This window comes from Nipponia nippon, unplaced genomic scaffold (assembly GCF_047370975.1).
Source record: "Nipponia nippon isolate SJK-2023a ecotype South Korea unplaced genomic scaffold, ASM4737097v1 scaffold_9, whole genome shotgun sequence".
Lineage (NCBI taxonomy): Eukaryota > Metazoa > Chordata > Aves > Pelecaniformes > Threskiornithidae > Nipponia > Nipponia nippon.
In genome coordinates this window covers 27809588-27831419 of record NW_028262413.1, presented here as the reverse complement: position 1 = coordinate 27831419, position 21832 = coordinate 27809588, and the positions used below count along the sequence as shown (strand labels likewise).

General features: G+C 59.1%; 2 protein-coding genes across 5 annotated transcripts; both read right to left on the bottom strand.

Moving 5' to 3' along the window:
• Positions 1 to 1796: 1796 nt before the first annotated feature.
• Positions 1797 to 9137, bottom strand: LOC104016811 (uncharacterized). The gene is made up of 13 exons (XM_087744102.1): positions 9129 to 9137; positions 6100 to 8803; positions 5564 to 5622; positions 5131 to 5285; positions 4604 to 4707; positions 4406 to 4464; positions 3997 to 4133; positions 3797 to 3921; positions 3400 to 3458; positions 2862 to 3016; positions 2330 to 2439; positions 2095 to 2217; positions 1797 to 1870 (listed from the first exon to the last, which is right to left on the bottom strand). The coding sequence occupies exons 2-13, from the start codon at positions 8788 to 8790 to the stop codon at positions 1826 to 1828; spliced, it is 3822 nt and encodes a 1273-aa protein (XP_087600228.1). The 5' UTR covers positions 8791 to 8803; positions 9129 to 9137; the 3' UTR covers positions 1797 to 1825.
• Positions 9138 to 11625: 2488 nt separating this feature from the next.
• On the bottom strand, positions 11626 to 20796 carry PRMT2IP (PRMT2 interacting protein). 4 transcript variants are annotated; one of them, XM_087745154.1, is made up of 4 exons: positions 20670 to 20782; positions 12531 to 15762; positions 12012 to 12045; positions 11626 to 11765 (listed from the first exon to the last, which is right to left on the bottom strand). In XM_087745154.1, exons 2-4 carry the CDS (start codon positions 15700 to 15702, stop codon positions 11762 to 11764), a joined length of 3210 nt encoding a protein of 1069 aa, XP_087601280.1. In that variant the 5' UTR covers positions 15703 to 15762; positions 20670 to 20782; the 3' UTR covers positions 11626 to 11761. The 4 variants fall into 4 exon arrangements, 2 of the variants coding, with proteins under 2 accessions (XP_087601280.1, XP_087601281.1); XR_015701611.1 differs by having other exon boundaries at positions 11654 to 11765; positions 12012 to 15762; XM_087745155.1 differs by lacking the exon at positions 11626 to 11765 and having other exon boundaries at positions 12008 to 12045.
• Positions 20797 to 21832: the final 1036 nt, after the last annotated feature.

The following is a 21832-nucleotide window of genomic DNA, read 5'->3' as shown; positions in this document are numbered from 1 at the left end:
CCCGGCCCCTGCCCGCTCCCGGCCCCTTTCGTCCGGACCGCCCGGGAGGCGCGGGGGAGGTGGCACGGCGGTGGCACCCGAGGTACCGGCACGCAGCAAAACCCAGCGGGTGTCGGTGCCCGGCGCGGGGCCGTGGCGGGGACCGGGCGAGGGGGAGGCTGCGCTGGGACCTCCGGGCACTGGGGGCTCCGGGGCATCAGGCGGGGACCCAGCGGCCGCTGCAGACCTGGCGGAGCAAGGTCGTTCACCCCAGCCACTTCCCACTGCCAAACAGCCCCACCATGTCATTTCTAGATGGACCAGGGTATTTTTCCCCCCCCGCCTTGTTTTTCTGCAGCACGGTTTGTTTTTTCCAGGCTGACTCTCACACTCCCTCAGCCCATTTGTCGGGATTCCCCCTTTTTTGGCGCACTTGCTTTCATCTGCAGGTCGGGTGGTTCCTGCCTGTGCCTTCAGGTGTCACTTCTAGAAAACCAGCATTTTAAGAGATTTCTGTAGAATCGCTTCATTTTTTCCTCGTAAGTGCAGCAGAACTGGTCTGGTCGGGCTTTGGGTTACGCTTATTACTCTTCACTCACGTGCTGGGGGTAGGTGACATCCAAGAGAGGAGGTAAGTCAATTCTGAGGAAGTTCTCAGCCCATGATTTGCAAAGCCAGCCCTACAGATCTGAGTTGGCAAGCAGCAGCAGCAGCTGCTTCGTGCGCCCCAGCTCTGTTTTTCTCAAGGTTTGGGGACACAGAAGGTTTTTCCCCCAAGAAACTTGCTACTTATGGGTCATTTCCAGGCAGGAGCTTGCAGAGGAGGGTGGGAGCTGAGGAGCGCCGAGTGGGTTCCTTCTCTTGCAGAGCACAGGGAAGGGCTGGTTTTAGCTCCTCTGCCCCTTGGAAAGGAGCAGGGGAAGCTCAGCACATCCCTGCCACCAGCACCCAGCCCCCTGCTCCCACAGGACCAGCCCTCACAGGGTGCAAATGGGGACAAGCACCCCAAGAGCAGGACAGGGTCAGCCGCACCCCTTGCCCAGGCTGCAGAGAGGCTCATCCCTGGAGGACCCTGGCACTGGATGACCTTTGGTTATAGAAACTGAAATTCCTTTTTGAAGTGAGTGTCTTTACATACAGCCTGCTTTCTGCCTCTGGGCAGAGCCCAGGACCACACACTGGGGAAAAGCATGCAGCAAGAAGGGACAAACAAACTTTTGGGTGGAAAAAAAAAAACCAGACACCACAACCAACTTTTCCTTGCAGTTAAGTAGCCAGCAATAACAGCCCCCATCATAGGCTGCTTTGCCCATTGGGGTGAAGGGAAGCACCCAGCACAGAGTGGGAAGGGCTGCTTTACCCAGGGAGCAGCCCAAGGCTCAATTCCCCCAGCCCAGCCCCAAGAGGGGCTAGTCAAGAGCTGGAGAAGACCAGGCTCAGCTTAGTGATACCACTTAGACCAGCAGCACACAGCTTGGGCTGCTCAAAGCCAGGTCTGGCCAGGAGGCGCTTACAGCTCTTAAGCAAGCTTGGGTGTAAAGCCACACATTACACTCCTAGCCCCAGGAGCTGTACCTTGGTAGGTGGGATCCCAGGGCAGGGCTGCTCTCCTCAACATCCCCCAGCCAGCAAAAGCAGAGACCATTCACAGCTGGGTTTGACATTCTATAAACAGTTTATTAAAGTTCAACATACAAAGTCATTCCTCCATCCATCTGAGCCTACATCCTTCTCAAGGAGTGCTTGGCAGCTACAGCCCAATGAGCAGGGATGGCTTCTCGGCTTCTCTCTCTCCCCACAGCCCCTCTTTGGGCTCCCCCCCCCCCATCAGCTGCATCTTCTCTCATCAGATAGAGTCATTTTGCCAGCGTACAGGAGCATCCTCAGTGTCCTGCAAGCGAGAGAGGGAGAAGTCACCGTGCCCACCTCCAGCAAGGGCAGGTCATGAAGTCTCCTTCCCCCTACCCCCCCAAGGGGTTTCTCCAACTCCTGGCATTGCCCAGCACCATCACCAGGTAAAATAGGGACCCGTCACCTGCAGAAACGCCAGCTGTGCTTCAAGGCTCCAGCTCCAAGACACAGGAACTAACTCCAGGGACTGTAAAGGCCACTTGCCTGTTCAGAGGATGCCCAGAACCCTTGGTTATCCATTTCCAAGGTCTGGGTCCCTGCTTCAGGGTCTCTTCTGTCCCAGAGGACTGCCATGTCCCACCAGCCAAGCCTCTTGGTCCTCAGACACTAGGGAGGAGAGCATGGAGGCTGCAGCCATGCCTGGCCCCATGCCATCCCTCCACTCTGCACTCCCCTTGCAAGGGGCTGCTTTGCCCCAGCAGACAGACATCGCCCTTACCACCAGCAAGACGATGGGAGCTGTAATGATGCAGAGGCCGCACACAACCATGATGGCCACGCCATGTTCAGGAAAGCCTGGTTCAGGCAGGGGGGGCTCCAGCATGTCCTCTGGAGCAGAGCACAGCAGTTAGCACAGCCTGCAGGACAAAGGGGCTCTACCCCACAAGGCTGAAGCCACCCACTCTCCTTTGCAGCACAGGGGGTAGCATATAGGATGCCAATAACATCTATTTGACACCCTCCGTGCCCTTTCCGGACAACCCTTCCCTCCTGTCCTATGCCAGCCTGCAGCAGATGGCTCTGTCTCCAATTGCCCCAGGCTGTGCAGAGGGCTAGGGCATGGTTGTTACTAGAATTGTACTTTCAGATCAACCATCGCAAGCTGGTCACCTCACCAGCCAAGACATCTCACCCTCCCTTTGCATAAGATACCTGGATCTAGCTAGTCATGAATCTACTCCACTCTCACTGCAGTCATGGAGCCACAAGCTGGTGAAGCCTGTACACCCATACCCCAAAGGGAAGCTTACCTCCCACAGCAAGAGAGTATGGATCCACCTGGAAGTCTGAACCAGCCAAAGCCTTGTTTGACCCAACTGAGAGCACAAGTGCCTCCAAAACTTCCAGGCTGGTTGGAGCAGGGTGCTGGAAGACCACATCCCCATGGCAGATCAAGGAGCCAGGCCTGTGGACAGGGTTGGGAAGAGCTCCAGCAGCTGCCAGTCCCACTGTCACCCTGCAGCCACATGCTGGGCTGTGGCCATGGGCACAGCCAGACTGCCAGCTGGTTTTGCTCAGAGGGGCCCCAGGAGGATGTCTCTGCACTCAGGGAAGCATTGGGTTTGCATCTGCTCTTTGGGATGGAAGGAACATTACTGGGGGTCTGGCAAGTCACTCCTGAGACAGCACATAAATGCTTGACCTCAGCTGCCTGCTGCAGACCCTTCTGTGGCCGAGATGATCCACCTGACAGCCATGACCTGTTGGTTGATGTCTGCAGGGAGATCCCCGGCTCTGTACACCCCTGCCCTTCCCTCCTGCCCCAGCAGACCCTCTGCTCCCACTTACAGGAATCCCCTTATCACCACTTGCAGGAAGCTGCTATGGTCCCTCAGGGCTCTCGCCACCTGGAAGAGAGGTTTTTCTCAGCTCCCCACCAGCCTTCAGGGTGTTTCACACAGCCAGACCACCACAGCCACGACAGCAGGGACACAGGGCAGCTGCAGTCCTGCAGCACCTCCAGGTCCCTGGCTGCGTTGTGGTGGCCTGAACCACTGAAGCACCATCAGCAGAGAAGACATCCTGCCACTAAAGCCTCAGTGCCTGCCTTCAGCAGGTATCAGCCATGGCACTGGAGTTGAGGGTCTGGTTTGGACAACCCCAAAGCAGTCCCTCTTCCTCCAGTGGTCCTTGGCCTCCTTTTCTCAGCACCCTGGGAGGACCCCCTCCCACCAGCCACGCCTACCGCATCACCAAGGTCTCTGGTGAGCTCCTGGTGCTCTACAGCAAGTGGATCCAGAAGGTCCTCGCTGAAGTGTCTGTTGGTGATGAGGAAGGAGACCGGGTAAACCTGCAGGTGAAGCCTGGCTCCTGAAGAGGCAAGACACAAGTGCTCAGTGAACAGAGCTGGCAGCGAGCCCCACCACACAGAGGGACTGTCCTTACCCTCCACTGAGAGGGAGGTGAGGTCCACAGAGCAGGTTGCGAGAGCTGTCAAGGCTTGCAGAACCTCTGCAACATCAGCATGGACGATCGTGTCAAGGTAGATGTCTCCAGCGATCTCCAGGTTCCCACTGAGGTTTCTAAGGGGAGAGGAAGGGCTCTAAGGCAGGCAGGAGAGCTGGGACCAGGCTTACCAAGCACACTCTTGCTGGTCTTTTTTCAGCTGCTCCTGACTACTCAGCCCAGGAAAGGTGCTCAGTTGCAGCATTTGCAACCAGCTGCACATTACCCTCCCAGGTTTCCTAGTGCACAACTCACCCTCTCCATCTTTGCAGCATGGCTAATTAGCTGCAGAGTGGACAAGAAGGTAATTTAATGAAGAGCTTTGGAGAGGGGTAGTTGTGTCTCATACCTTAGCTGGGCAATAGTGAAGTTCCTCACATGGTAGAGGGCACTGAGAGACCAAGTCACCTAGATGAAGAGGAGACAACAGCTCACACCCTGCCCCTGCTTTAATGCACATTATCCCACCCCGCAGGCAGTGCAGCAGCCAGCCTGTGCCCATTTTCCCAGCATCATCCTTTGGAAGAGCCACCAAGGCTCACCATACCTTGCTGGTCAGCCCCTGCAGGAGGTCTGTCCTGCTCTTCCCAAGCGGGAAGAGAGTGAGAGAGATGGACAGCTTCTCTGGGTCCAGGTTCTTCAGGCTGAAGCCTAAAAGAGTTCAGAGGACAGTTATGCCCATACCTGTTCCTCCACCTTCCTTGGGAGGTATCAGTCAGCCTTGAGCTCATCCTCTGCCACACACTGAAAGCAGAAGCCAGCAGGGCAGTGAGTGAAGATGAGTACCTTTTGTGGTGGGAAAGGCTTGGGATGTACCACCTCTCAGGACAGGAGAAGCAGGTCAAGGAGGTGAAGCCAGAGTTTAGCAGAAGCACTGGACCACACAGGTCCAACTGCTGCAGATGCAGTGTCCAGCATCCTTAACGCTAAAGGGTTTTGGCATGGGTCAGGAGAAACGATGTTAAGTGAAGGTGAAGCCTGAAGTCCAAACTGGACAGGTTTTCGCTTTGATAGAGGTATAGGAAGGACACTTGACAGCAGCAGCTCTGCTGTGGGAAGATCTCTACGGCTTACCACTGGACTGGACAGATTGTGGCTCCAGTTGCCAGCTGAAGATGCTCCTTCCCCTGCTTGCCTCTGTGACGACCGTTCGGATGAGGTGGGAGTTGGTGGGAGCAGGAACATTGCCCTGGAACAGAGCCTCCCCTCGTACAACCACCGAGCCGTTCCTGGGAGGGAGATGAGATGATGGGCAGCCCACCTCCCCTTTGGAAGCAGCTTTAGAGCCCCATCATCCTCACATTAACACCCCACCCAAAGAGAGGTCTCAGGTAACTATCTGGAGCTTCAGACACTTTCAACCAGAGATCCCTTGGGATGATGACTCTGGGGAAGGAACATAGCCCCTCACAAGACCTGTCTGGAGTATTTTGCTGGGCAAACCCTTCCCTGCAAGCCAAACCGACCCCTCTCCATCTGTTGCCCCAGGGCAGAGTTGCATACTCACATAAACTCAAGGACATTTGCCTGCAGGAAAGTCTCATAGGTGGACAACATTTGGCTTAGCTGTTAGAAGCAAAGAAGCACCTGTTAACTGAGAAGCTTTTACAAGCTCCTGCACATGAAGGGGGCATACACCAGGAGATGTGCAATAAATACAGAAGTCAGCCAGCTCAATTTGCCCAGGGTAGGGTGTGCTGGTACCCCAGGGTATGCCAGGCCTCTGGGGATGGCGATGGCTGAGCTGGCGCACCCAGGGCTCCCATCAGCCTAGATACAGCACCCAGGAGGAAATACCCCAGCACCTACATGGTGTGCAATGGCCTTGTTAGCTGCCAGAAGTGAGGGGAGTCCAGTCCCTCCTCTAACCAGGCATCCCAGTCCAGCTCTGGTGGAGCAGTGCCAGGGATTTACTTATCTCCACCGTGCCTAGGTGGGTGATAGACCAAGCCAGGGCTTGCGGCAGTTGCTGCAGTAGCTTCTCAGCTGCACCCCCTGCACCCAGAAGTACCAAGATCTCCACCAGTCAGCTCCTGCACTCACCATCAGCCTCACTTCTTCCTCCAGTTCCCTGTAGCTCCTTGAAGCCCTGCTGCTCAGAGCTTCGGTGTAAGCAATGCCCAACAGCCGGAACTGCAAGGGCAGCACATGCACAGGCAGAGGCTGTGCAGGAGAGGGGAACCCAGGGGGGTGGGATGCAGGGGGCTTCACCCCTGGCAAGCTGGGTTTGCCCATTGTCATCAGCTCAGATGGGGTGAAGGCTTCTTCTGCAGCTGCAGGAAGATGTTCTCTGGCTGTGGAAGAGTGCTGGAAGGCAACAGAGTGACTGGACATGGACTGAGCATCAAGAGTCATTCCTGCTGGTGCAGCCAGGGTCCAAGAGCTGAGCAGGGAGCCGGCTGTGTGCACAGCTCCAGTGGAAGTCAGCAGGTAGTATAGAGATGGCAGGCTTGTGGTGCCAGTGTGGTGCACAGCCTCAGAGCAATGCCCCAGAGCTGGGTTCTTAGAGCTGGGAGGGGGTGCAGAGCCTGGGCTGGCATGGGTGGGCCCTAGAGGTCCTGCTGGAGCAGCAGTGGTTCCTACCAACACTGTCCTGGGCTCACTGTGCCTGGCTTCTTCTGTCACAGCCACCTGTCCAGGCAGCAGACTCATCTCTGCCACCTTTGTGGCCTGGCGTTGTCCTGCCGCAGGTCCATCCTCAAATGCTGTTTGCATCCAGATCCCTTCTGCACAAGATGGACTCTGGGTAGGTGACCCCAGGCGGGAGCCATGTGTCATGCCTGCAGCTCTTGGAGAGGGGGAAGCTACTGTCACAGCTCCATCCTTGCAGGGGGCTTTGGTCGCTCCAGGCTCCAGGATGGCATCAAGGGCTGCCAAGCTCACTGTAATTGCAGTGGGACCTGCAGTGCTGGGGACCCTGGTCTGAGCAGGGGAAAGGCGGGCTTTGGTGGATGTCAGCAGAGTCTGCTGCACAGCAGAGGACAACAGATCACTTCGTTTCCCTGAGGTGACAGCAGGTCCCCCAGACTCCGCTGTACGAAGGAAGGGAGTCGGCATTCGTGGGTAGTTGACATCATGAGCCAATGCAGCACTGTGAAGCGATGCCAAGACAGTGGCCAGAAGTCCAGACCCATTTCCTGGGACCTTGGCCAAGACGGTGTCCACCAGCAGAGCAGCTTTGCCATGCAGGAAGGTGCCAGCAGGCTGTGTGTCCCAGGGCATCGGGGGTGTCACGGCAGAGGGTACCCACACAGTGCCAGGATGCATTTTGGTCGAACTGGATGTCCTTTCTTTCGGCAGAGCTGAGGGCACCCCTGAAAGGGGCACCGGGTGAGGAGCAGCAGTATGGTCCTTGCCCATACCAAGGTCAGGCAGGCCAGGGCTCAGTCTCACCTCTTCCTTCTGCCTGTTGTGGCTCCTCATTGTGGCTCCAGCAATCGAAGCTCCACGCTGGGTATCAGAGAAGCCACTGGCTGTGGATTGATCAGATAAAGGCACACTGCTGGGATTCCGCACTGCTGTCACAGCTCTGGCCCAAGGAAGCACATCGCCCGCTGGGACCACAGCAGGAGGCTTAGAGCTCGCAGCTCGGCTGAGATCTGCTCTGCAGGGCACAGTCCAATGGTCAGGAGGTGCCCTAAGGGCCAGCATCTGGTCACCTCTGGGCTGGTCTGCTGTGTTGTGGCTCTGGGAGGGAGCACCCATCAGTGTCCATACTGACCCTGTGCGTGCTGGGGCATCAGATGGGACACGAGCCCCATCAGCAGCCCCTTCATGTGAGATCAGTTCGGCAGGCACCACCTCCAGCAAGGCAGCCCCTGCAGAAGGGCCAGAGGCAGCCATGGGCAGGGAGGCAGCCTGCTGCTGTGCCAGGGAGGTGGCAGGGACCCAGGCAGCTGGCTCACCCCAAGCATGGGGGATGCCTTCAGACCTCCCCCCGGGGCTCTGGGGCTCTGCCATGCCCACTGGCTGCCCCAGGCCATGGGCTGAGGTCACTGCAGGCACCTGCGCTGCATCATGCAAGCCTGGTCCTGTGCCATGGAGGTTTCCCAGAACAAGGCGGTGTTGGGAGCCAGGGCTGGGGCCACGGGTGGTCCAGAAGGACTGAGCTGAGGTAGCAGGCACCCCTGTGCCAAGCCACTGTGCAGGGGACAGCATCGCAGCCACTGCTGTGCCCACCCTGAGCCCTTCCCCGTGCCTGGATCCAGGCTGCCACTGTGGTGAGGTCTGAGCTGTTGAGGCAGAGGCAGTGGCTGTGGTCAGTGTCCCCAGGCTCCATCCCTCAGCATCTGTACCATGGGTCATGCCTCCTTCAGCCCCTGGGAAGCAGCCTGGGGTGCCCGCAGAGCCCATCAGCACCCTCCCACGCTCCTGCATCGCTGGGTAGTTGAGCAGGTCCCCATGTGTTGGCACCAGATTGTCACCTGTCCCTCTCTGGGAGGCTGGCAAGCCTGGCTGAGCATGGGAAGGAGGCAGGGAGCCCGGGGGGGGCTGGGATGGAGCAGCCAGAGACCCCAGGCTGTATGGGAGAGCAGTGGCAGACAGGCAGATGGCCAGCAGCAGGAAGGCTTTGCACCACAGCCCACTGGCAGCAGCAGCCACACGGGCAGCAGGACCCAGGGCCACAGCCATGGCCTCTTCCCTCTCACCATGGAAGATCATTTTCAGCTGTAGGGCAGCAACATCTGTGGGGTCCGGTGGTCCTACCCCTTGTCTCTGCTTGGGAGAAGCCATGGGGAGATCCCAGCTGTGAAGAGGTACAGCAGGAGCTTTAGGCTAGGTCCCTCCAAGCTCCCCCCACCCCAGCAACAGTGGCTAGCCTATCCCCAGAGCATCCCACACACCAGAGCCAGGAGGGCCCATGTCAAAACATCTCCCTAGTCTCCAGCAGCATTGAGCAGCTTCTCCAGCTCAGCAAAGTTCACACCAAGCATCAGCATCTCCCAGGAGTAGGCAGGGAGGCTCCTGGTGCAGAGCAGGGCTGTAGCCAGCCTCAGACATTACCACATTCCCTGCCCAAAGCATCCACCTTGTCTGGGACAGCAAGACTTCACCCCACCAGCACCTCTTACCTGGTAACACCCAAGGAGAAGAGAGCACCAAGCCCCCACCCCAGCCCTGCCCTTTTATTTCATTTCCCAGGGGGGTGGCTCCATTCCAGCTGCTCCCAATTAGCACACAAACTAATTTGTGCTCCCCCAGGTGAAGCTCCCTCCCTGCTGGAGGGGTCCTAGCTTCCCTCTGTTACTCATTAAGCCCTTGGCAGAGGAAGGAGTGTGTGTGCCTCTTTCTCCAGGCAGGTTGTTCCCCAAGCATCGGCCCCAAACACCATGGATCCTCCTCAAAATGCCCTATTTGTGGGGAGCGGGTTGTGGCAGTGCTGTTCCCCTACTGGGCAAGAGTAATTTGGGCTGAAAAACGTGGCTTCGGGTGTTTGGCTCTCGAGAGCAGGCAGATTTTGTGCTTCTGATGGGGACTCGCAAGGTTAGGATGTCTCAGGGGTCCTTGCTGAATCAGCCTGGGATGCATCACCCCAGCAGCAGGTGGAAGAGCACCGGGGGACCAGTGTCAGCCCCACTGCACCCCACAGCTCTCCTGCCCTGTTTCTGACGCACGGAAACCTCAACCAGCACCCTCCTCCTGGGCTGTCACCCGGGGGGCTCAGGACGTACCCCTCATGGGCGCTGGGATGTGCTCCCTTACCGACAGGTGACCCACGGGGCTCCCTGCACCCCTGGGCACTGGCGGCGGGTCGGATGCTGGATCCAGCCCTCCGATGACGGGATGGAGGGGCTGAGCACGTTGCTCATGGCTTGTTGCAAGTGCATCACCAGTGGGGTTTGGTCCGCCCAGCTGGCTGGGAGATGCTGGGTGCTGATTTGGGACAGCAGAGACCAAAGCACAGCATGTTTGAAAACGAGCCAAAGCCTTTAATCAGGCGAGGCACCTCTTAAAATTCATATTCTTACAAAATATTAAATAAAGTGAAGGAACTTTCTTCCCTGGAACCCTTTATATATATATATGTATATATATATATATATAAAAATTACAATATTAACAAATACTGCTTTCCGAATCGCTTTACAACGCTATGCACAGCTGCAGCGTGGCAAGGGAGAGTGAGGAAAACAGCAGTCCTCCCCTTCCCTGTCCCCCGCGCAGCCAGTACATCCCAGTGGAAAACCAGAAAGGCACCTGCAGGAAACACGGCAGCAGCAGCCGCTGCCACCCCAGCTGGCAAACACACCTTTCAGCTAAAAAAAAGAGTCTATGGTACACTTTGGATAGACTTTTTTTTTTTCCTTTTTTTCTGTTTTCTTAGTTTAAATAAATATTTCCTGTAGTGAAATAAAAAAAAAAAATCCTCATTTTGTTCCTCCATGCCCTGCATCAGCTGGAAAAACACCTGAGTGTTGAGTTTGTAAGGCCTCTGCTGTGTACCACTGCTGCAGACCAGGCGAAGGGGAGGCTGTCCGTCCTTGGCTGTCGGGACCCCTCCTGGGACGCCCACCGACCTTTCAGTGCCTGCAGGATGGAAACGATCTCTCCTTCCAAGGTCTTGCAGCATCGCTCCCCTCTCCTGCCCCTCCGCTCATGCCGGGGTTGCCACATCTCCATCAAGGCTGTCCCCCAGTGTGTTCTCCTTTGGGACAGCTGGGATCTGTGTTGTAAAGTGGTTTGGTTTTCTTCAAGAGTCTTTAAATCTTTCTTGCAGCCTTTTTCAGCTATGATCGGGACTGAAACTCTCAGTCCGAACAGCATTGCTCCCGCTGCCTTGGTCCAGCATAGTAAACAGGTGAAGCCGTGAGTTTAAATAAAAAGACAAATATAAATTACTCTATATTTAAAAAAAAAAACAAACCACATAACCAGAAGGCAGCAGCTCCTTATAAAGGTAAATTTGTAATGTTTTTAAAATGTCTTCATTTAAAACAACAAAAAAAATCAGTCCTGTAACTAGAGATGTTGCGATTCCCTTGATCCTTAATGTTGCGTTAAGTCTCTGTATAAAGATTAAAAACCAGGAGGAAGGTATGTTTATTGGGAACAATGTGTACAAAGCAGGAGGGGCGAGTTAGAGGAGAGAGGAGGGGACATGGTAAATCATCCCTGCAGTAGCCAGCCTTTCTCTAAGGCTGAGGTCGGTGGCGTGGCCATGTCCACGCTCCTTTTGCGGGTCCAAACCCTGCTCCATCCCTCCAGCTCCGCCAGGACTCCAGTCATGCCCTCCCAGTTCACCAGTGGCGGCCCAGCCAGTTGTGGATGGAGGTGGGAGTAGGACGCCAGGGGCCAGGGTACCACGCCAGCCATCCCTGCTCACGGCCCTGGAGCATCTTGGGGTCGTGCGCCCCACCGCTGTTCTCCACCCTGAGCACCATCCTCGGAGGGTCCTTGCAGTGCAGGTGGCCTCCAGGCACCAGCACCCCAGGAGGACCTGTCCCCATCCTTGGGTGCAGCCACCCCACTGGTGGGAGCCAGGCATCTCCCTGCAGGTCTCCTGGTGATCGTCTGCTTCATTTTGGCATCCGCGTCACTGCCGGGAGGGGATACCGCTCTGGGGACGAGAGGGACCTTCCCTTTCCTGTCCTCGCAGGTGGGCGGCTCGGCTGTTGCCCTTGACACGTTCCTTAGCACCTCCTTTTTCTTCGTGCTACCCATGGCTATCGTTCTGCCATCAGCTTTCAGTGCCTCCAGGCCAGGGCTACCTGTGAGAGGAAAGAGTGGTTAGGGGCAGCAGGGCCTTCACCTCCCCATCCCAAATAATCCCCCCCACAGCCACCAATCCCCCCTCCAGCCCAGCCCAGGCTGCAGAGCCACTCGTGTGCTCCTCCCCAGCCAGCCCAAGCTCCCCATCATCATGGCAAATACACACAAATACACATACACCTTCACTTAACTACGTATAAATCCTATAAATACATATAAATGCACACACAAGAAGAGTTACCTACTTGGAAAGATGCTGGCCAGCCTGCGAGCTTGAACCTGTAAGAAATAAAGTTGTTGGCAATGGCCGTGAGCAGCAGCAAAAGAGCGTCTGGACAGGGAGGGGTGTTGGGACTGTCACCGGTGGGATGGGACAGCCGTGGCTGGCAGGCCCGGCATGCAGCATGCATGCTGCCCCACTCCTAGCATGTTCCTGAGCCGCCCAGTCCTGCTGCCCTTGGAGGGGGAGAGGTGGCCTGGAGGTGACCGACACCTCCTTGATATCCCCACGATGGCTTTTTTCACTCAGGCAGGCAGGGACAACCCCTCCGGCTCCACCATCACCCCTAGTTCAAGCTTTCTCCCTCCACAACCCATGGAGAAAAGCTAAATATTCTGCTCTGCAGAACCCTTGGTGGGACAAGGATGCTGAGGGACCACGCAAGCGATGGATGCTCCCACCAAACAGCAGCATCTGGGAGGCAGATGGTCCCAGGGACGCACTGGTGTCACCAGCCCTCCACAGGAGATGCCAGGCGACCTACCGAGCTGCTGCCTGATGGAGTCATGCCAGTGGAGGTTCAGCAGGTCTGGGTAGATGTCAGGGAGTTGCTTGAGCGCCAAGAGCTTCAGCATGCGTGATGTGCAGCTCTTCAGCTCCAGGTCCCTCAAGTGCCTCTCCTCCGAGAGCGTGGTGGGACGCAGCTCCACCTTGTGCTCCTGCAGCACTTGGTCAACGGCGGCCCCGGGGAGCTTGGGGAAGAGCTTCTCCTTCACCACGTGGATGGGGATGAAGACAGCCCCTGCACGGACTACGTGGGGGAAAGGACACTTGTGAGCGAACATGAAGGTCTCCAGTTGAGAGAGCAGGTTGGTGAGGAGAGCAGCCACGTCCTGGAAAGCCAGCCAGATCTCCTTGCCTTTGGTGGGCTTCTGAGGTTCAGGGATCTTGGAGCCATTCTTGGGCTTGGGGGGGGATTTGGGCATCTCTCCGAGCTCCTCTGCCGGCTCTGCCTTCTTCAACCACTCCCGCAGGAGCTCCGGGGAGGACCTGGACACCGAGCATGAAATAATGTCGCAGAGTGAGGTGTGCAGGGTGGTGAAATACTGGCCGGCGGAGGTCTGTGGGGCAGGGGCCTCGCACTGCCCGGGCAGCGAGACACTCTCCTCTCCTGGTGCGTGGGGAGCTTCAGGCTGCGGGGGCTGCTGCAGGTCCGGGTGAGCCTCCCGCAGAGCGCAGGCACTGGGCTGGGGGACAGGCTGCGAGGTCGGGGGGCTGCTGGCCGGCGGGGAGGCGGGGGGGGTCCGTGGCCGTGGTGTGGGGATGCTGCCGGAGGGGGCTGGCGGCGGCGGGCTTGGCTGGGGGGCGTGGGGGCTGCCAGCCTGCCGGGGGGGCACGGTGCTGGGCGGAAGGGAGCGCAGGATCTTGTATTTTTTGAACATGAAGGTGGCTGAGCTCTGGAAGTTGCTCTTGTCCCCAGAGCCCACCTCAAGCAGCAAGGGCAGCGCCTGGGGTTTGGCCTCCTCTCCCTCCCTCCCCTTCCCCCCTGGACCTTCTTTCTCCTCCTCCGCATCCTCCCCAACAGGCATCCCCTCCGTGCGTCCGATGGGTCCCCGGGTCTCCCCGGTTTTCACCAGTCTCTTCTTCAAGCTGAGGTCCAGCGCAATGCCCTCGGGGGCCGGCTTCCCACTCCCCGCCCCGCTGGGGCTGCCCCCCTGAGACCCCAGGTCTTGGGGAACGAGCTTTGGCTTTTCAGGGACCCTTCCATAACAGCTTTCCCCTTGGCTTTGGACCGCACCACTGCCTGTCTTCAGCGCTTGGCCAGCCGCCGTCCCCGTGGGGAGCAGGCTGGACATCACCAAGACGTCCCCGAGGGCAGCGGGCTCACGGCTGCTCCCTGCGATCCGGGGTGGGGTGTCCCCCTGGAGATGGTCCCTGGAGAAGGGGACCTGGGCTGAGCTCTCAGTCCCCTCCAGGTAGTCTCGGTAAGGTGCCAGGCTGAAGACGTTGTTGATCACTGGCATGGGTGGGGAGGAAGGAGAAACCTCGCCGTCCCTCGGGACTTTCAGCCCCTCCAGGGGGGAGGCAGCCAGAGAAGGGGGGACGAGCTCCTTGGCTAAATCCTTGACCTTGCAGGCATCTCCCTTCCCTACAACGATGGGAGCTGGTGGTTCCCTGCGGGGGGCCTCCTGGGGGGCCGGGCTGGCTCTCCTCCTCCCTGGGCAGGGGGGCTCCTTCTCCCTCTGGCTGGGCTTCACCCAGCCCCCTTCTCCTTTGGGAAATGTCTCTGCGAGCCCACTGGAGCCCCTGGACACCTTCTCCAGGACACAGACGGGTTGAAAAGCGCTGTTGTGCCTCACTGCTGCTCGCTGCCGGGGACTTTCCGCCCGGCGCTGCTGGCAGCCCGGCTCTGTGCTGGCAAAGGAGGTGCCAAATACAGCCGTGTCGACAGGGCTGAAGGCGAAGCCAGGGCTCGGCAAGTAGCCAGCTCGCTGCGGTGGCTCGGCATCCCTTGGCAGCGCCACTGACTTGGCAGGCGGTGATGCCACTGCACCAGCACCGGCTGCCCTTGGCACACAGGTGTCCAAAGGGCTGGAAAAGTAGCTCCTTGGGGCTTCAGTCTTAACGTAAGCACTGGGAAAGGGCTCCCCGCTTCCTGCAAAGCTGAAGCCTTTGTAGGCGCTGGGCAGGGAGCTAGGCTGTGCCTTGATGGTGGGAGCCGGGGGGTGGTAGAGGAGGGCAGCCTTGTGGAGGGGCAGTGGGTAGTGGGTCTGCGGGTAGCACGCCGGCGGCCTCTCCCGGTATGCCGGGCTGGCGGTGGGCGGCTGGAGCTTGAGCCAGGGGTCCGGGCTGAGGCTGGGGACCTTGGGCACTGTCCTCTGGCTGTGGGTAGCGGGGCAGCTGGCTTCCAGGAAAGGGGTACTGGGGGGGCCCCTGTATTTCTCAAAGGTGGTGTAGTAGGGGGAGAAGGCGACGGGGGAGCCCACCTTCTCCTTGGCAGGCAGCGCCAGGCTGGGGTGCAGCGGTGGGAGGCTGGGGTCGGAGTGGGGACCCCCCTTGTGCAGCCCAGTGCCACCACGGGGCTCGCCAGGGTGGAGAGGGTGGCTGGCGGGGGTGGCGGCGGGCAGAGCCCATTCTGCATCCCCTGGTCTCTGCTGCAGGCTCTCTGCCCGGGCTCCCAGTGGCAGGGCCATCCTGGGGTCCATGAAGCATGCCGGGGCTCTGTACACCGGCCTGGGGACAGCCAGGGGGGCGGCCTTGTTCACCGCCACTGGCTTCTTCACTGGGAAGGGGTGTCCTGGAGCTGGTGGTGGGCTAGTCCACTTCTCCCTCGCCATTAGCAGCTCCCGCATCAGGCTGTCCTTGCCCTTTTCGGCACCCGGGGGCTGCAGCCCAGTCCCCAGGCTCTCGGGTCGGTACAGTAGGCAGCTCACCAGCGGCCCCTCCACCGGCATGGGCTGGCTGCCAGCACCAGTGCCATAGTGCAGGTAGGTGGCCGCTGGGCTCCAGCGCACCAGGGGCTGCTCGGGGCCATCGGGACTTTGCAGCGGGCAGGCGAAGTAGGAGCCCTTGTAGTTGAAATGGTTTTCAGAGCTGGGTACAGGGCTGGATTTGCAGAGGCCATCGGGGAAGCTGGTGGTGGGCTCTGTCTCCAGCCGAGGTAGCTTGTTGAAAATCACGGGGTCCAGAGACTCCAAGTGCCGTTTTGAGGCCATTTATATGTTGGTGCCGGCGTCCCAACTGGGGCGTGCGACGGGAGAGGTGAGCTGGCCTTCCTGACCAGGAGAGAGAGAGAAAATAAACCATGAGCAAAGCAAGTCCCCATGGCAAGCACTCAGCCCACAGTGGAATGGCACCAGCTTTTCCTTATTCATTTGCGATGCTCAGCATTGCACTGGAAGGCTGAAGGAGAGGAGGGGAGCCATGGCAAGCCCTGCTCGCCTCACAGTCAGCCTCTGCCAAGGGCAACGGGGATTTGCTTCCCTTCTCCCATACTCCCAGCACCTGGCAGAGATCCTAAAAAACCAAAACCCACCCCAAATGAGAAGCAACATTTGATCCTCGGCGTGGAAGCTAGGGATCTGGTCAGGTGCTCCCCTTCCTCGGTGCTGGCCGGGGCAGCCCTGCATGAGCCAGGGTGGGAGCCCAGAGCCGGCAGGGGGATCCTGGTAGGCTGGCCGAGTGTTTCTCCGTCCGCCTCCTTGGAAAAGCCCTGAAAAGCTCTCGCCACTTTGGTTGCAAAGCCTCAATGAGCGTCTGTTGCAGGCAGTGGGGAGCAAAGCCGGGTCAGCTCAGGTGAAGAGCCAGCAGACTGCAGCGAGGCACAAACACAGACTGCCCAAAATTCCCCACCAATTACACCTTTCAAGCTAATTTGAGGCTTTCCCCCAACGCAGCAGCCTGCAGCTCGGGGAGACCCTCTCCCTTATGGTCTCTTCTAATTTTGGGCAGTGGCTGCGGCGGGGCCTGGGTGCCGGCCCGCAGTGTCAGGCGGTGCATGCCAGCAGGTGGAGCTGGCAGACCATCCCAGGATCGCCCGGCCTTCCCAGGCATCGCCCTGCATCCCCCGAGCATTGCAAATATCCTCCCAGTATCTCCCGGCATCACCCAGCAACCTCCCAGTACTGCCCAGCATCTCCTGAGCATCCCACTGAGACACCTCAGCACTGCTTGAGCCCCAGGAGCATCACTGGAGCATCACCCAGTATCCTCCCAGCATCACCCGGCATTACCTGAGCATCCTGTACATCACCCAAGCAAGCCCCCAGACCCACCTGAGCATTGCTGGACCATGGCCCAGCATCCTCCCAGCATAGCCAAACTTCCCCCAGCATCCCCCAAGCCCATGGATGGACTTACTGCAGTAGGATCTCGTGTCTGTTCCTCACCCCACGTTTTTTTTTTCTTTTTGTGGCAAGAGGTAGTAGAGAAGCAAAGAAGGAAATGGAGGAAGAGCGCATGGAGATAAGATAAAAGCCTTGTCCACAGAAGGGGAAACGGAGCAGATAACTGGGGAGACTTGCGAGGGTAGATAAGGGACCTGAGCGTGGTGGCTCGGCTCTGCAGCGCGGCTGGAGTCCAGAGCCAAGCCACACACAGCCCGCGCTGGCAAACCACACACTGCACCCTGCCAGCTCTCCCTGCCGTGCAGGCAGAGCCCTGCCAGACCGCTTACAGGCAGAAACAGGGGTCACATGTCCACTGGCCACCCAGCCGCAAGCATGGGTGCCCTGGCCCAGCTGCAGCTCTGTCCCCCGCATGCCCAGCCTGGCCCAGGGGGACACCAGGGGATGGCCCCGCACAGACCTGCCTCTCCCCAGCCCCAGCTCAAACCCAGAGGTTTTCCCCAAAACAGCAGCCCTGGCGTGGCCGAGTGGGCTGCACCCCTCTGCTGTTCCTTCGGGTTGGGTTTCTTTTCCAAACTTCAACAATTTCTCGCTTTCCAGGTAGGGTGCTGCTTCCCTGGACTCCTCTGAAAACCTCTTTGGACGGTTGATGCTTCCCTGCGGACAAGAAGGAAGCTCATCTCCCCACTTGCACCCTCAGAAGCAGCTCCCCAAAGAAAGGGGTCATGGGGCGACCTCATCATTTCAACAGCCTTATCCTCAGGAGCCTCAGGGTATTTCCAAGACACCCAGTACCAATTAAATTTGCCATCACTTAGATCCAGGGAAAATCCTCCCCTCAAATTGAAAAAGATTGGAGAAAACCCCAAACTCCTGCTTTCCACACGAGGCCCTGGCCCGAGGCAGGAGGCCGACCCGCACCGGTCCCTCCTGGCCCCAGCCCGGGGGCTTGCTGCAGGCACCTCCATCACCGCATGCTGGCTGAGGTATTTTGGGGGGCTGTGCCCAGGAGGAAAAGTCAGCTGCACGTTGCCATGTGCCCCCCCCAAAACGAGCCACGGGCTTTCCTCACACACAACTGGGAGGATGTGAAGCCGGAGGGGGCTCGGCCGGGTGGGCGGGGGGTCCCAAACTGGGTTATTTTCCTTTCCAGCCGACCGCTCTCCCCACCCACCAGCGGCCCGAGAGGGATCTCTTGGGAGGGTGGTGTTTAAATCCGTCTCCCTGGGAGATGCTGCGTGGGAGGGAGATGCAGGCGTGGGATCCCTTCCATGTGGTGACGATGCTCGGGGTGAACAAGCTGGGACAGAAACCCGGGATCTTGTGACTTCCAACACTTCCCTGCTGCTTTTTCCCCTTTCCCTGAAACACACCGATCTACAGAACGCGTGGCGCTGGGGATGTTGTGCCACTGGCCCTCCCGCCACCACGGGACCAGGTTAGGCCGCTGGGCACATCGGCAGCACCGACGCAATCGCCCTGTTTCCAAATTGCTGGCACCCGCAGCAGGGGAGATGCCTTTTTAGGGAGGAGAGGAAGGAAAAGGCCTCGTAACCCCGTTACAAGGAGACCTTTCCCCTCAGGAATACCCAACCCCTTCCCACTGATTCAGTGGGAAAGCAGGCAGCCAGCTCCGACTTCCAGCCTTGCTGGAGGGATGCAGAACAGAGCAAGTCATCCCACAGCGGCGGCCAGAGCTAGCCATGTGGATTCTCTGATGTCAGATATGGGTTGAGCTCATAAAACTCATTAGGATGAGGACACTAATGGGCTCCCTCTTTCCATGAAGTACACTGGGGCTTTGCCCTAGCCAGTGCCGTCCCTACACCTGCGTCATTTGAGACCCAAGAAAACAGCTCTGCGTTTGCTGTCACCATCAGCCCTTCCCCTCCGGGACTATCCCCTTGCAGCCGGCGTGGCCATGCCCTCCTTTCTTCCCCTTGGCTGCAGGAGAGCCACCGGGGCCGGAGTCCACGGGGAAGAGAGAGGCACTCGGGAATCAGGGCCGTGGGGACGCCTGGCTGAATGCTAACACGTGCAGCCAGAGCTTGCAATACTGAAACTCCACGGCTGGGGAAAGCAGTGGGCGGATTAAACACAGCCGATTTATTCCTCTTTTTTTATTTTTTTTAATTTTTTTTTTCCCCTTCCTCTTCTTCGCAGGGGTTTTTCCCAGAAGGGGCTGTTTGGCCAGGAGGGAGAAAAGTAAAACCAAATGCAAAGGAGCACGTGCCACCCCGCTGCGTGCAGGCAAAACCACCCTGGTAAGTGCTCGTGGGCCACAGCCAGCTTTATCTGCCGCTTTTCAGATGTCGAAAGATGCTCCTTGGCATGCCGAGGCTGCCGGGGATGGCTCAGACATCTCTTTTTGCTCCAACAGCTCCGAACAAGCGCGGCCGTGTCTGCTATCGCCGGGGCAGTCAGGCGCAGCACACGGCTCCCCGGCATTTCCTCCCCAGGATGCGATGCCCTAACGCGGCTGCAATAAGCGGGAGCCTCTCATCGCAGCCTCCCGCCTCCTCCATCGCCACGTGATGCGAAGAAACAGCCGCCAACTCCCAGCCAGCCCGCAGGAAGCAGCTATCAAGAAATAAAACCCAAAATCTCCTAAGCCCGCCGGCACTGGGCATCCCCAGCCGTCCCGCAGCCCAGAGGGCCGCTAACGGGGGGGCTTTCCCCGTGTCACCCTGAAGCGAGTGGACTTCTCCCCCCGGTAAGAAGGCGGTTTCCCGTCCGGCTGCAATACCGGTTTCACAATCGCGGGGACCTTGGGTCCCTGCCGAGGAGGTCACCTTGCCCATCTCTCCTGTGGGCTTGGATGGGCTCGCCAGCACGGCTCCCCCCGCTGAGGTCATTTGGGGGAGCAAACAAGAGGCTTCAGCGGTCCCAGCTCCCTCATTTCATACCTTATCCCTCTTCAAAAAAGTTTGTGGCTCCCAAGCGTTTCCCAGGTAGGCAAAAGCCCAGCCAGAGCCTTCCCTTGCACCAAGCCAGCTGCTTTTTAAGACAGTATCCTCACGGAACACAGACAGCATGCCATTGCTCGTACTGCAGATTAGGTTGTTATTCCTGAAAAAGCCCCAGCAATATTCACTTTCATAAAAAAAACTTCATTGAGCGTGTAGCAGCCACCAGAAGGGCAGAGCGACCGCCTCCAGAACGACATCTGAATATTTAGGGGATTAAAACCCCTCCGATACACAGGTACGAACGCATCGATCCGACTCGGACGCACGGGCGTCACGTCCCGGGCGGGCCACGGCCGGGCAGGGCCACCCCGGGCGCGGCACCAGCCCACGCTCCCGCCTGGCCACGAGGCAGGGACCGGCGGGGCCGGACGGCCGCCGTCCGTCCGTCCTTCCGTCCCCCCGCTGTCCGTCCGGCCGTCCGTCCTTCCGTCCCCCCGCCCCAGCCGCGGCGGGGGACGCTCCGGCGGGGGAGCCGGCGGCGCCTTCGGCCCCCCGGGCACGCTGTGCATCAGCCGCCTGATCTAAAGTGTCCATAAATGGGTAAAAACCCTGGAACTGGAGCCCGCAGCCCGTTTTTCCCTGCATCGCCCAACGAGAAACAGATGATCTGGAGGAAGACGTTAGTACAGGGTACAGGAAAGTGGGGGGAAGCCCTCCTGCAGTGTACACATGCCATACACCCCTGGCCGGGAGCTTCTCAAAGGCAAGCGGGGGACGGGGCTGAGGGGCCAGGGGTCCCCGGCGCCCCCTGCCCGGCCGTGCAGGGGCGGGAGCCCCGCTGCCGCCCCGCATCCCTCCGGCTCCGGCACCTCCCCCGGCCCCCCAAGCCCACCGAGCTGCGGGGGCCGGATCCGGCCCCGCACTCACCTGCGGCGGCGGCGGCGCGGAGCCTCCCCCGGAGCATCTCTACGGGGCCGGGCGGGGGGCTCGGCGTTGGGGGGGGGGCTGCTGCCGCTGCCCCGCTCGGCCGGCAGCCTGCATTGTGCGGAGGAAGTGGGAGGAGGAGGAGGAGGAGGAGGAGGAGGAGGAGGAGGAGGAGGAGGAGGAGGAGGAGGAGGAGGAGGAGGAGGGCTGGGTATGCGTGTGGGCCGGCCGGAGGAGGGGACGGGACGGGACGGGATGGGACAGCCCAGCCCAGCCCGCCACATGTGCGCTGAGCTGGTCGGGGCTCTGCCTGGCGCGCTCGGAGCGGGGACCCCTCGGTACAGGGTAATCCCCCCCGTTACGGGGAACCCCCGCAGTGGGGAGCACCTGTTATGGAAGGGTCCCCATTGCAGCAAGCCCCCCGTTATGGAGGAGTAGCCATATGGGGAGCCCACGCTGGGGGGAAGCCCCATTAAGGGGAGCCCCCATTGTACGAAGCCCCCATTAGGGAGGAGCCCCGGTTGCAGGCAGTCCCCATTAGGGAGGAACCCCATTAAGGGGAGCCCCCATTGCAGGCAGTCCCTGCATCGCGGGGACCCTCTGTTAAAAGAGTAGCCCCCATTACAGGGAGACCCCCCTTGAAAGAGGAGCCCCAGCACAGGGATGCCCCCCCCAGGCTGAGCCCACCAGGATTCGGGGCTGGATGCAGCCCCAGGGTCCGGGTCTGGCTGGACACGAGTCTGTCCGTGTGCACGAGTCCATCCATCCGCACACGAGTCCGTCGACCCGCACACAAGCACTTTCCCATTGCGCATGCAGGGACAGAGGGAAGCTGAGGGATCCACTGACAGTCTGGGGTGGGCTGGGGATGGTTTCTTAGCCCCCCTCACAGTCACCCCCCACCCCAAACAAAAGGCTCTCCTCCTGGATTTAACGTCCCCCTGCACAGGGGACCCCCAGATGGCACAGTGGGTCGAGCCCCAAGTCTGTTTGCTGGCATTAACGTTTAGCGTTTATCCAAGGAGTCACATCTGAAAAAGTCCACGCAAACATTCCCCAACTAATAATTAACCCTCATAAAAGGCCCGTAAATACAATTAACCCAGTGACACAGATGCTGCGAGATTAAGTGAGTTGCCCAAGGCCACTGAGTGAGGCGGGGAGAG